The sequence below is a fragment of the Dreissena polymorpha genome, chromosome 8, assembly GCF_020536995.1.
Source record: "Dreissena polymorpha isolate Duluth1 chromosome 8, UMN_Dpol_1.0, whole genome shotgun sequence".
Classification (NCBI taxonomy): Eukaryota; Metazoa; Mollusca; class Bivalvia; order Myida; family Dreissenidae; genus Dreissena; species Dreissena polymorpha.
This window is the reverse complement of record NC_068362.1, coordinates 65,242,352-65,257,053: the sequence shown is the minus strand read 5'-3', so window position 1 is coordinate 65,257,053 and position 14,702 is coordinate 65,242,352. Positions and strand designations below refer to the sequence as shown.

Genomic DNA, 14,702 nt, shown 5'->3' with positions numbered 1-14,702 from the left:
TAGTAGAAATGTAAACAAATTTAATATTTACGGTGTTTTACTTATATGCAGTTACATGCAATTATGGAAGGTGTCTACTTTGATTAATAAAGTGTCTATGGATAATAAAACAAGGTAAAATTTGCTCAACTTCTCTGTAATTATTAAATTATGAAACAAAATGTGTCAAAGTGGGTGTGCACACCTGTGTCGCATTTCGAAAATTTTACCGTTTTTCATGAAACTTTCGTTTCAAACACAACTATGAACACTTTTACTGCTATAAATATAGTTATTATCTAATAGATAAATGTCTGAGCTGTTGTTATACAGTTTTTTTGGTGTAATTATTGCTTTTGGAAGCGATTTTTTTGCTATTGTTCGGACCATGATGTTGTGCAGGAAATTTGACAGTTGTATCCCTTGTATATATATGTATATAGTATAATAGAGTATTTTTTATCTAACGATCCCTCTGGGTTTACTTTTCCTGAATTCTGTAATTTTATCCATTCTTCGTTTATAATCGCAACATTTTTTCTTTCTGACAATATTTTCATACTCTTTTTCTCTCTCACATAAAACTATTCTGTTGTTAAATGTTTTATCAGTGTTAAAGCATCGAAGTGCATCTAGATATAAATTACGGGCATCTATACAATCACTGTCAAACCACTCCTTATTACTACTAGTATAATTTTCAAAAGCAACCTGATCTTTAAAAATACACTCTTTCGAAAACAAAGGGTCAGCTATATCACGAATAGTGTTTGTAAATAAAAGTAACATATTGTTCACGGAATCCCTGCTTAAATAATCTTTGGTATTAACAAAGGTATTACACAAAGGCAATTGGGAAATAAGTCGTGAGCGAAACTCCTCTCTAAACGTAGAATCCCATTTATACCTAGTCTCTGAATAGTATTAACTACCTTGTGGAATGTTATTACAGTTCAGTGAAAAATGCAGTGGGGCGTGATCACTCCATTCATTGAATGGACATACTGTAAATGACTTTATCTGGGAAAAATTACATTCTTTTGTTAACAAGCAATCAATAACTGAGCAACCATTATTGGACAAAAATGTATATTGATCTGTATTACCTATACGACCGTTAATAATTCGGTACCATGTACCTTTACAAAGATCTAACAATTTTATCCCGTGGTTATTATGTGACCTGTCATTGGAGGCCCGTAAAGGTGTGCTATCAAAAACATAATCAGGACAATCACAACAATCATTTACTTTATCAAATATAATAAAATCACTTTTCTGACCGACTCTACTGTTAAAATCGCCGCAAATAAAAACACTTCCTAAGCTATCATACAGAAACAAATCATTTTCTAAAATATCAAATAAATCGACATTAATACTGTTGTACATAGGTGAATCTTCTCCCCAGATATAGGCTCCACATACATAAATATCGTTCTGGGTATTAACAAATAAATGGTCAAGTTTAAGCCAAATGATTGTATCAAAATGATTTTTAATTATTTGTATGCCATCTTTTAATTGCTCTCTATAATATAAAACAATTCCTCCACTGTTTCTACGGGCTCTTCTATGCTGAAATTTACGGTAAAAATTATGTGAAATGTATCCGTTTAGATTTATATTATGTTAGAATCACACCATGATTCGTACAGAAAACAAATATCAGACTGTTTTAAAATATTTACAATGTCAGGACTTTTCTTTTTGTTTCTGGTAAGGCCGTGAATGTTCCACGAAAGGATAGAAAGTTCATCCCCGTCGTGCTCCTACAGTTTCACTGGTTTACCGTCCACGTACAGGGTATTGTACACGATCCAAGATCGTTTTCCCTCTTTTTTGGCGTCCTTCATTTTAGGCACTAACTTTCGGCGGTTTTCAACCACTTCCGGTGGGGTGGGAACTGCTCAAACATTTGGCATCCGGTTCCTGACAGGTGTTTCCATTCTCTCCGTACCATCTCCCGGTCCTTGAAATATGTAAATTTGGCAACGATGTTGCGACTCTTACCGGAAACTGGCTGTCCCGGTGAGTGATGAACGCACTCAAAGCGGATCGTGTCTGCAATGTCCTTTGCAATTTCGAGTTTCTCTTGTAAATGATTACGTAACTTTGTTTCCGTAATTTCCGCCGTCTCGTTGCAGGTGGAGTTGTCCTCTTGGATATTTGTGAACACTAGGTTGTTCCGCATGGATTGCGACTTCAGGTACGCAACGTCGTCCCGCAGCTCCTCCCGCTGTTTTTCCTGGTGTCAAATCAAAAGTGTTATCATCTACAGAGTTCGAATCCGGGAATAACACAGCACTAGCTTTACTTAAAATCTCACTCACCAAAATATTAGAGTCAATTTCTTCAGACGGGCCTCTTGGCTTGGTAGCTTTGTTTACATTCCCGCTCGCTCTCCCACTACTATTTCTGTCTTTTCTCTTCCTTGTCATGTTTAATTATCATTTTCAGTTGAAATTAACTAAATAACTAGTAACATATAACTTTTCTCACTTATTCCGATATAAATCCAAGCACTCAACACTCTTTAAATTTTAATTTTATCAAAAATACTCTCTCTCTGATGTAAAACACGTCTTCTCCGCGCCATATCACGTGATATAAAGAACTTAAATAAATCATTGTGCGACTGACTTTTTTCTAAATAATAATATTGTTTTCCTGTAAATTATTGTCAGTAAGGTATACTTTTTTTTAAATTGCAATATTTTACCGCATACAGTATTTTCATACTTTAACATCGAACTCGTATAATCATCACCACCAGTCCGTTAATATCGAAAACAAGCAAATCATCACTGTGAAACAATACTTCGCTTTCAACTATCCCGACTAATCATAATTTGTTAATCAACCATTAATTTTATAGTTGAATCCGAGTTGAGATGTTGATCATATTTAATAAAGACACTTTTAAGCTTGCACTTATGTTTTCAAATTCGATTATGTTCGCAGAATGATTTGTTCGCTTTAGTTTAAAAAAAGGTAAAGAAAACAGAAATATCGCAGCAGTTGTTATCGTAAAATGTATTTATTCCATGTGATTTATACTAATATTCAGACAATTATATTTGTTACGACAGCTTTTATACTTATTTAGATTTCGCGTTGCTTTTGTTTAATAATCAAATTTTATTTAACAAGTACAGAAAAAAATACATGAGATGCTTATCCACGAGGGGTTTACAACTAGGTTGTAATATAGACAAATAACATATATTAACAATAAATAATAGTTTTAAACATTCTCAAGTTTGTGTAATTTCTTTTATATGGAATGTATTTATACAGGATTCACATTGTATATAAAAACAGTATACACAATGAACATTACTTGACAAAACTGGTTGTTACATCAGAGAAGACTGAAACGTTATGTAATCATATACATGTAATACATGATATCGTTTTTTTCTCTTAAAAATCTGGAAATTCAATTCGATATTCGCGGTTGATGTTTGCATAACGAACGCGACATATCGCGATATTATCACCAGTTCGATTGTCGCGGTTAGCCTTCATTATACAATATTTATTCAAAAGATATGATATTGTTACGGCTGTTAACGTAAAATATAAATATTTATATTACGACGAAAGTATGTGTTTGGTTGGCGAGCATAAAGTAGAAAAATTGGTAATTTGAATAACTGAATGCAAATGACAGTCTGACCATTAAATTTATTAAGGGAAAAATCTCTAATTAAATCAATTCTTGCGAGTACGTTGCAGATATTCTCATAAATTGATCTTAACAACTTGTTTAAACACTAACGTTACTTTATTCTCGAGCTATTATACAAAGAGCGATATTTGATTATAGACCGTTCAATCATACAAAAGTTATTTGTCTATATTTTACACTTGCGGTAAAATTCTATGGATTTATTTAATTAACCCGATACGATTTATGTCCCAGTTTTCCCAAACATAATTTATCGTAGCAAATTTAGCTTAAATCTGGATACGACTTCACATCATTTCGCCCGTTGTCTAAATGATCGTTGTGGGAAACACAAGTGACTCGGCATTCCGCTCTCTGCATTCTTTTCTTCTATCGGACAGTCTCAAGGCTCGCTTAGTCTCTACCCAGTCCATTCTGTGATGGTATGATCCCATCATTTCCTTGTCTGTCTCTCTTCCTCCCTCCCTGAACTGTGCCTTGTAGCCATGTTTTGGCAATTCCTGATGATCGTGAAACTTACGCATTCTACTTTAGTTGCCTTCTTTTGACAGTATTCAGCAGATCATCGTAAGGTCCGATGGCCTTCTTGACTTCCGACTACCTCGTTGGTGATTTGGTTTTTATTTAAAACACAATTTTAATTTGTTGTTTTTGTCACTTGTAAGTCGCAAATTCACCGCATGAAATGTGTGTTATAAAGTGCATTTTAAAACCACGAACAACTGTTCGAAAAAAATACTACGGGGGATCACATTATTGTTGTCCTCACATGGCTAATTATGAGTAATTTCTTTCACCATCATTATATTCGGTATTTTAATATTTGGTTATAACGCATTTTTATGTTGACACATTAAATCATACTTTAACAGCGAAAATGTGTCTTATGACGTTTCGGCTAGCTTAGCTCAATCCAAGTCTGCGCAATTGCACAATCTGGTCATAAGCTGCGCTGTCCACAGAAATCACGCAAGTTTTCTTAGTCTCATTAGGTATCACCTTACTAGACGGCGAGATGTGTTGGCTTTAGCTATGCTGTCCGCATATGGAATAAGACCCTTTTTATCATGACTCGGATCTTTACTAAATATCCTTGCTACTTATAATTTTGAACATCTATGCACAATACTTTACGATAGAAAATGGAACTTAAAATTGTGTTATTCATAGCAAAATGGCAAATTTCGGTAGTATATTCAGCCTTTGAAGAAGGATTTCCATACCGACTAAACGAGTACGGCACGTATTTGTTGTTAGATAATTCCGTCGTATCATGACTCTATACTATTTTGATAGTTTTCGTTTTCGCATCTTGGAAGCAATCCTGTGTTATTGACGTTTCTCGATACTCAACTATGTCTTCCCCGGACGATTTAGTGACCGAGTACCGAGTCATAATGCGAAGTTTGCCATTTATGCGAAAAGCTGGTTTTAATATGAATATAAGTATTATTAAAACCATATGTCAAACACAATGATATCGAAAATGATCATCATAACAAACCTTTTTGGTGTTTTCTGTTGAGTTTAAGCGAACATGTATGACTTATTTCCAACAATCATGATTTTCTCAATTTACAGTATATTACGTATCATAACGAAACAATAATGAAAGGTAATTTATTTGCATATAAAATTAAACAGTTAACAAAAATAATTTTGATTTTCTTTATTTAATTAAATAATTGTTCTTTTGATCACTAAGTAAACTGTTAAAGGGTTTTTCCCTTTTTCTTTCGTTGATCTGATAATAAATCGACTGTTATTTATGTTGTTAATTGAAAGACTCAGCTGCTGAGCTGCGCGCATGTAGGCGTGTATATCAGAGCTCATTTATATGCCCAACTGTGTTTTCGTTAATGCATTATTGGCTGACCTGCCCTTGTGACCTTTAAAGCCACACACCTTGCCTCTGACTTTGAAATAAAATACATTTTAATCAATACATATAGATGCAATTTGAAAGTGTGCAAAATTGTCATTTAATCTATAGCCTAGTTAGCCAGTAATTTATTATTTTTCAAACGGTACCGCTTTTAAAACCGTAGGATTTATAGACGTAGACGTCCATTCATTTCCACAAACGCGTTTACGTTTAAGTTTTAACGCGCAAAAAAAGACGTATTTCTACCTTGTATCCACCAGATATATTCTAATTGGCATAGATAAATTTAAATATATTGCCTAGTAAGCAAGTAATTTATTAATTTTCAAACGGTACTGCTTTTAAAACAGAAAGTAGGATTTCTTGATGTATACGTCCATTTCGACAATCGCGATTATTTTTACGTTTTAAAGAGCAAAAAGACGGATTTATACATTGTAACCACCAGATATATGTTAATGGGCATAGATAAAATATGTTTCTTATTTATACTTAAATTTACTATGCACAATAAGGTGTGTGGCTTTAAGTCGACTGTGTTACGCGAGTATAACGAAGCACATAGTGGACTATTTTCATTATGCAAAACAGTTATGCAAAATATACTCTTCCGCGCAGTCTTCCTCGGCGCAGATGCGGATTGAGAGTTAAACTCTTGTATCTCAAAGGGTGAATTAAACAGATACGCTAGTTTGCCTTCAATCCTCGATTTTTGAGTGATTTGATGAACAGTAGTACTTTTGCAGACCGATTTTCAGAACCCCATTATTAACATTTGTTGTTCGCAAGAGAACAACCTATGATATCGTTTTTGGAAATGTTTCACAAATATTAATACGTAGTATAATTGCTGTATTTCAGATGACAAATGGGCAGATGGTCAGTTAAATAACCTTACTTATTACCAGATATTCATGTGTGTCAACTGCCAATTAAAGGGACCTTGATATGTTTGGGTAAATTGACAAACTTGAAAAAAAAAGGTTTGCAAAGTATTATTGTAGTTATGATATTTTAAGGAAACAGTAATACTGGACATTGACTATGATGTAAAACAATCACTTAAACGCATCTTTTGACGATAACAAAACCTGAAAATTATTAGGTTACTAACACAAAACGATTACATAATTTGGAGGTTTCTGATGTTACCTTTATGTTTTCACATGACGAGGATTGGTTATATATAATATAAATTATGTCTAAAAAATATATTATTTTTAACTATATGGCCAAGTGGTTTAAGCGCTTGACATTTACTCCATCGATCAGAGGTTCGAGCCCAGTTGATGATTACATATTTTCTTTCTTTAATTTTATTCTTGTTTACTACTGGAGCTCTTTAGCTAAACTGTTTATATTTATCAATCTTAAACATGTAACGACTAGCTTCCAATCATGCCACAATCTGTTAAAAGGTATCTTTAAAGCTTTATTTTCTTAGTCGTTCAATCCTAAATACGAAAGAAGTACCATGCGACTGTGTTAACCAGGTTACCGGTGTATAAGATACTTAAAAAATATAAACACCATGAGAGGTTTATGCTCTTGCTTACTGCAATATTTTAACTTCTAACAATGACGAACAAGAATACAAGAAACACTAAATGTTTGCCCTATACGTACTATTATTCAAATGTATGCGATATTATTATTATATTGCATTAATTTGAAAGATATGACATTTAGAGTAAATATGTTGCATCTCTACTTCGATCAGATAAATATGAGTTTAAGACCATTATTTCTTGGTTAATTTGTTTTATTAAATGCATTTCCAGGGACTGTGTATATATATTTATGTAATGACGGCACTTACAAAGTTGCTTTAGATCTAATATATTCGAGCTGACATTCCATTTGATGAAACTATAAGAAAGTTTAATTATTTATGCTTTTTATTGTTTGTCCGTAATAAGTTTATGGATAGTCACCAGGAAAACGTATACCATATTCAAAAGTGCTAATTGCATTGCGATAACCAATACCAGTTACACCGCATCGGTAAACAAAACACTATTTGTTTCATTTACATTTACATTTGTTTATTTTTATAGAAGCCTGATTGCAGTTTGTTTATCCTCTATAATCATATAATACAATACAAGTATGATAAAAACATAATATAAATAACTAATAATAAATAACTATACCTAATACAAAGCACATTAGACAAGAATATAACACTTGTTATGGCAAGAATCTTTAAAACTTACAATTGTAGCTCACACACTCATTAAATGAAGAATGATGGATATAAAGAACTTACATAAATCATTGTGCGACTGACTTTTTTTTCTAAATAATAATAATTGTTTCATGTAAATTACTGTCAGTAAGGTATGCTCTTAAAAAGTTGCAAAGTTTTAACGCATTCAATATTTTCCGACTTTAACATCGAACTCTTATCATCATCACAACCAGTCCGTTAATATTACAAACAAGCCAGGCATCACTGTGAAACAATACATGTACTTCGTTTTCAACTATCCCGACTAATCATATTTTTTTTGTCAACCATTAATTGTATATTTGAATCCGAGTTAAGATTTGGATAAGGATTGCTCAACTTGATCATATTTAATAAAGAAACTTTTAAGCTTGAACTAATGTTTTTAAATTCGATTATGTTCGCAAAAAAAGATTTGTTCGCTTTAGTTTAATAACAAAAGTTTACGAATTCAAATATATCGTAGCAGTTGTTATCGTATACAGAATTTATTAAATTTGATTAATACTAATATTCTGACGATTATATTTGTTATTACAGCTATTAAACGTATATAGGTTTTGCGTTGCTTTTGTTGAATGATCAAATTTTGTTTAACAAATACAAAAAAACAACATGAGATGCTAATCCACGAGGCGTTTACAACTTTGTTGTAATATAGACAAGTAACATATATTACACATACATATTTTTCATAAATATATAGTCACACGCAAATAAGTATTGCGATATTCAATAACACTGAAACCAGATTGGTTACCACGAACATTTGTTTAAATGCAGCGTTAATTTAAAAAAGAACTTACAGCAATTTGCTGAATCTCGATAATAAAAAAGTAACATGAATCTATAATTGTCAAACATCCCATAACAGCAAAAATGCACTAAATATACAGTATTATACTGCTCATACTTTAGTTTAAAGACAGGTTTTCTCATGTTTTAGTTCTTGCACAAAAACGATGGTTTGCATGTTTTGAAAAAATATAAGGTAACACAAATACAGTGCACGGTAGGCCAATATGAATATTCGCGCAAGAATCCATGCCTCCTTTTTGTGAGAACATATAAATAGATATTTTCTATAAGTACAAAAGGTTTATAACAAAAATGCCTATTGTATCGAAATCTGTTGATTTATATTAATATAATTTACCATTTTGTACTTCAGCGTAGGGAATACATGTATGGAAAGGTGGATAAAGTACGATTCCTTGTAACCAAACACTTATCAAACTAAACTGTTTTTAAACTGCATGATTCAAGATTGTGTCTTTAAAGCATTGTACACATTCTTAAGATTGTAAAGGCGGTTATTTTATTTGCATTTAAGGACGGTATAAATATAAGAACAACCAACAATCTAGGGATAAATATCATGTTAAACTTAAGTCTGGTTTCCTTTGTCCATTTAAAACTAACATAGACGCAGTTGATCGAAACTACACAAATACACAAACATCGAAAATTCAGCTGAACCAGCACGAGGGAAACATTTTTAAACACAGCAAACATTCTGAAACAGATATGAGCAAAATGAATTGCAAAGATAATTTGTTTGATATATATGCGGTGATTAAGCAAAGCGGCGCATTTTACTTATTTTAACTCGAGCAGCCGCTCGTTCAGATAATAATTGTCTCCCTTTTGGGATAAATTGTACCTAAAAAAGGAGGAAAATCACTTTTAATCTATAAAATTTGTTTCTTTTTTAAGAATTCACACAAGTTCCACTTATTATTGCAAAGATGAAGCTTAGTTGAAAAGAAATCTCTTAAAACAATATTGTCGATGTTTATCTTGACTTTGAAATAATGCTAGAAAAATCACGTTTTTAAATAATTAAATTTAAAACAAAAGTTTAATTTGTTGTTGTTTATGTCACTTGTAAGTCGCAACTTAACCACATTAAACGTGTGTTATTAAAATCACGTATTGTAAAATCACAAAGAACTGTTCGAAGAAATTATACTACGGGAGATTACATCGTGTTTGTCCTCACATGGCTAATTATAGGTAATTTTTTCGACATCATTGTATTTGGTATTGTAATATTTGATTATAACGCAGTTCTATGTTGACACATTCCAATTACACTTTTACAGCCGCGTTCTGCGGAAATAGGTATTATTGCGTTTCGGATAGCGTAGTTCAATCACAGTCAGCACAATTGCGCAGTCTGGTTATTAGCTGCGCTGTCCACTATAGATCACGCAAGGTTTCTTAGTTGAATTAGGTATCACCTTACTAGACGGCGAGATGTGCAAGCTTGGCTTTAGGTACACTGGTCGCATATGGAATAATACTCATTTTCTCATGACTCGGTTCTTTAAACATCTCTTTGCTACTTAGAATTTTGAACATCTATACACAATACTTTACGATAGTAAATGGAAGTTAAAATTGTGTTATTCATAGCAAACTGGCAAATTTCGATAGCCAATTCAGTCTTTGAAGAAGGATTTCCGTACCGACAAACCAAGAACGGCACATATCTGTAGTTAGATAATTCCGTCGTATCATAACTCTATACTAATTCGATAGTATCGCGTTCGCATCTTGAAAGAAATACTGTGTTATCAACGTTTCTCGATACACCATTTGTCTTCCCCGGACAATTTAGTGACAGAGTACCGAGTAAACGTGCGAAGTTTGCCATCCTTGCTAAAAGCTGGTTTTAAATAAATATAAAAGTATTATTAAAACATATTTCGAACACAAACAATATAGAAAATGATCACAATAAACCTTGTTTGTTGTTGTATGTTGATTTGCCGTGAATAAGTATTAATTTATTCCGATGATCACAATTTTTCTCAATTAACAGTGTATGACTTGTTATAATGAAACAATAATGAAATGGAATGTATATGCATAAACAAATAAGACTTTTTACCTTAAATAAATGTTTTTGCTTTACACAATGTAATAATAATTATATTGATCACTTAGTAAAATGGTACTGGGTTTTTCAGTTTTTCTCCCGTTGTTCTGATGAGGAATCGGCTGAAATTAAGGTTGCTAATTAAAATACTCAGCTTCTGTGTTGGGCGCATGTACATGTATGTGAGGTTTTCTGAGTTCATTTACAACCTTTAAGGAGACTGTGTTGCGTGATTATAACAAAGCACATTGGGACTATTTTCATTATGCAAAACAGTAATGCAAAGTATACTCTTCCGCGCACTCTTTCTCGTTCGGATGTGGGTTGAGAGTAGACTTATTGTATCTCAAAGACAGTACTAAACGGATACAATAAGTTGCCTTCAATCAATGATTTTTGAGTGATCCGATGAACAGCAGCTCTTTTGCAGACCGATCTCCAAAACTGCGCTATTAACCTTAGTCGTTCGCAAGCGAACAAATATGATATCGTTTTTGATTTTTTTTTCATAACTATTAATGCGTTACATCATTTCTGTACTTTTAGATCAAAAGCGAGAACTTGGTAAGTTAAATAACTTGACTTATTAAAATATATAAAAACATACCTTCATTTATGTAAACTACTCTATTTAAGGGATATTTTCAGGTTTTTGGAAAATTGACAAACTTGATTTTTTCAGATTTGTAAAAAGTTATTGCAGTTATGATATTTACAATGAATCAGTTGTACTGAACATTAACCATGCTCTTAAATAACCATGATATGCATCTTTTGACGATTGCAAAACCTTAAAATTATATAACGTTGCAAACGCCAAACGATTGAATAATTCGAAGGGCTCTGTTGTTATCGTTTTATTTTTACATGACGATAATTGCTGATGTATAGTATGGAATACGTTTTTAACTATATAAGTACGGATGGCCGAGTGTTAGCTACTAAGACTTTAACTCCAAGGATCTGTGGTTCGAGCTCAGTTGGGATTACTTGTTTACCTTTCTTGAAACTATTTTTGTTTTATAACGGAGCTTATTAGTTTAAAAAAATTTATTGATCAATTTAAAACATGTAATTACAAACTTCAAAACATGCCAAAATCTGTGAACATGTCTCTTTAAAGATTTACCATCTTATTCATTCGTTCTTAAATACGAAAGAAACACCATGTGACTGTGTTAACCAGGTTACCGATGTATTAGATAATTAAAAAATATAAAAACTATGAGGGGTTTATGCTCTTGGCTTATTGCAATATGTTAACTTCGAATAAAGACGAACAATATTACAAGAAACACTTAATCTTTACTCTTAACGTACTATTATTCAAATGTATGCGATATAACGATTTAATTGCATTACTTTTAATGATATGACGTTTAGAGTGAAAATGTTGCATCTCTACTTCGATCAGATACATATGAGTTTAAGACCATTATTTCTTGGTTTATTTGTTTCATAAAATGCATTTTCAGGGACTGGGTACGGATATTCATTTAATGACGGCATGGGCAAAGTTGCTATCAGTCTAATCTATACGAGCTTACATTTGATGAAACTATTAGAAAGTTATCCATGCTTTTTACTGTTTGTCCGAAATAATTTTAGGGATAGTCACGATGAAAACGTATACCATATTTTAAAGTGTTAATTATATTGCGATAACCAATAACATTTATACCGTATCGGTAAACAAGAAACTTTTTTTTGATTTGCTGCGTTAATTTCGTAGAAGCCTGATCGCAGTTTGCGCATACCCTATAATAATTTAATGACATAACATGAATGAATAAAAAAATAAATATAAATAACTGATAATAAATAACTATAAATAATAAAAAGCACAGTATACGGGAATATAATTTTTTATGACAAGGGTCTTAATAGTTAAAATTGTAGCTCATACACTCATTTAATGGAGTGTTTTGCAAATAAAACAACATACAATAATAACAGTATGACTCGCTTGTTATACATTTTTTTGCCATATAAAGTTTTGTTCGAGAAGTATATATTTTTAATTGCAAAGTTTAAACACATAAATCATTTTTCGACTTTAACATCGAATTCCTATCATCTTAATAACCAGTCCGTTTACATTATAAACCCGCCAGTCATCACTGTTAAAGAATAATTAACTTAACCGTCTGATCATATTTTTTTTATCAACCATTAATTTTGTATGTGTATCCGAGTTAAGATTTGGATAAGGTTTTCTCAATTTGATCAAATTTAATAAAGATACTTTTAAGCTTGTATTTATGTTTTCAAATTCGATTATGATCGCAAAAATGATTTGTTCACTTACTTAAAAAAGATAACGAAAACAAATATACCGTATCACTTGTTATCGTAAAATGAGGTTATTCCATTTGATTATTACTAATATTTGGACGATATTATTTGTTATCAAAGCTATTAAACATATATAGGCTTAGCGTTGCTTTTGTTGAATGATAAAAGCAAGTACATAAAAAATACACGAGTTGAGTGTCCACGAGGCCTATCAAACTATGTTGAAATAGATAAATATAATATGTATTAAACATTAATAATAATTTTAAACATTCTAAATTTTGTGTATTTTCTTTTAGATTGAATATCTTCAATAAGGATTCAAATCATGTACAAAAACAACATTGTGTGCACAGTGAACATCACTCAAAAATCTAGTTGTTACATCAAAAGCAGGCTAAAACGTAATGAAAATCGCGTAAAAACGATATCGTCTTTGTGAAGTTTTTTTAAATATGAGTACGAGCTATTACTTCTGTGTTTTAAATGGGCCTTTTCACAGATTTTGGCATTTTTTAACTTATTCATTAAATGCTTTATATCGATAAATATAAACATTGGATCGTAAAAGCTCCAGTAAAAAATCAAGAATAAAATTAAAAAAAGGAAAAGAACATTGCCCGAACCAGGTTTCGAACCAGTGACCCCTGGAGTCCTGCCAGAGTCCTGAAGTAAAAACGCTTTAGCCTACTGAGCTATTCCGCCGTGTACACATGCTGAACGTATTTTATACCTTATATAAGCAATCTTCGTAGTTTCACAAAATTTAACGACAAAAACAGAACTCTCCAAATTATTCATTCGTTTCGCGTTGCAACGCTTTATAATTTTTAGGTTTTAAAATCGTCAAAAGATGCATATAATGGCTCTATTAGACCATGGTAAATGTTCAGTATTACTGTTTCCTCACAAATATCATAACTAAAACGAAAATTTGCGAATCTGAAACAACTTTTTTCAATATTGTCAATTTACCAAAGCGTGAAAAGATCCCTTTAAACCAAAAACAAGTTAATTAACATGACCTATTACCAGATATACAAACATACTTTAATGGATGTTAATTGCTCCGTTAAACCTTTATTTTCGCATTAATTTTACCTTAAGTAAAGTGAGTAAAGTAAAGTAAAGTAGCACCATTCAACTTCGTTAACAAGGGTACCGGTGAAATAGATTATACGTAAAAATGTTACCGTGTGTATCGCAATATTTAAACTTCGATCAAATACGAACAGACATTCAAGAAACAAAATTGCCGATATTTGTGTACGATAGTTATTTAGAGTAATTACTGTGTCGCTTTACTTCGATTAGATTGGTCACCGTGGCGTAGTAGATATGCTGTCCGCATAGCGATCGGAAGGTCACAGGTTCGATTCACATTGTGTGAGCGTTCTTAAGATCTCCCCAAAGAAACCAAGTAATGATTCAACCCAGGCAAAAGACTCCTTTAATAGTCAGATAAGTCGATGATCCAGAGGAGCACACCCATTGTATATATACAAATATTTCGTATTACTTTTAATCATGACCTAACATAATTTACAATTCCATTTAATAAATACTTAAATTCAGACGATGTTAATGGGTATATTTAACATATATACTTTTTTTCGTGGCCTTTGTAAGATAATCAAATTTTATTTCACAAGTACAGTAAAACAAAAACACGACTTGCATATCTACGGCGTTAAACATGTATGTTTCCCTGGCAACGCGTTTAATAAGTATTCGA

The 14,702-nt window shown here is 32.0% G+C and overlaps 1 protein-coding gene across 20 annotated transcripts in view; it reads left to right on the top strand.

Annotated features, from left to right (window-relative positions):
* Positions 1-14,702, top strand: part of LOC127842803 (tripartite motif-containing protein 45-like) — a 203,529-nt gene that overhangs the window by 155,669 nt on the left and 33,158 nt on the right. For 12 of the 20 annotated variants that reach the window (XM_052372535.1, XM_052372536.1, XM_052372531.1 and 9 more), the window contains one exon: positions 11,219-11,236. The exons of the other annotated variants lie outside the window; for them this stretch is intronic. In XM_052372535.1, coding sequence (XP_052228495.1) covers positions 11,219-11,236 — 18 coding nt within the window. The remainder of the gene's footprint in view (positions 1-11,218; positions 11,237-14,702) is intronic. 20 annotated transcript variants of the gene reach the window in all.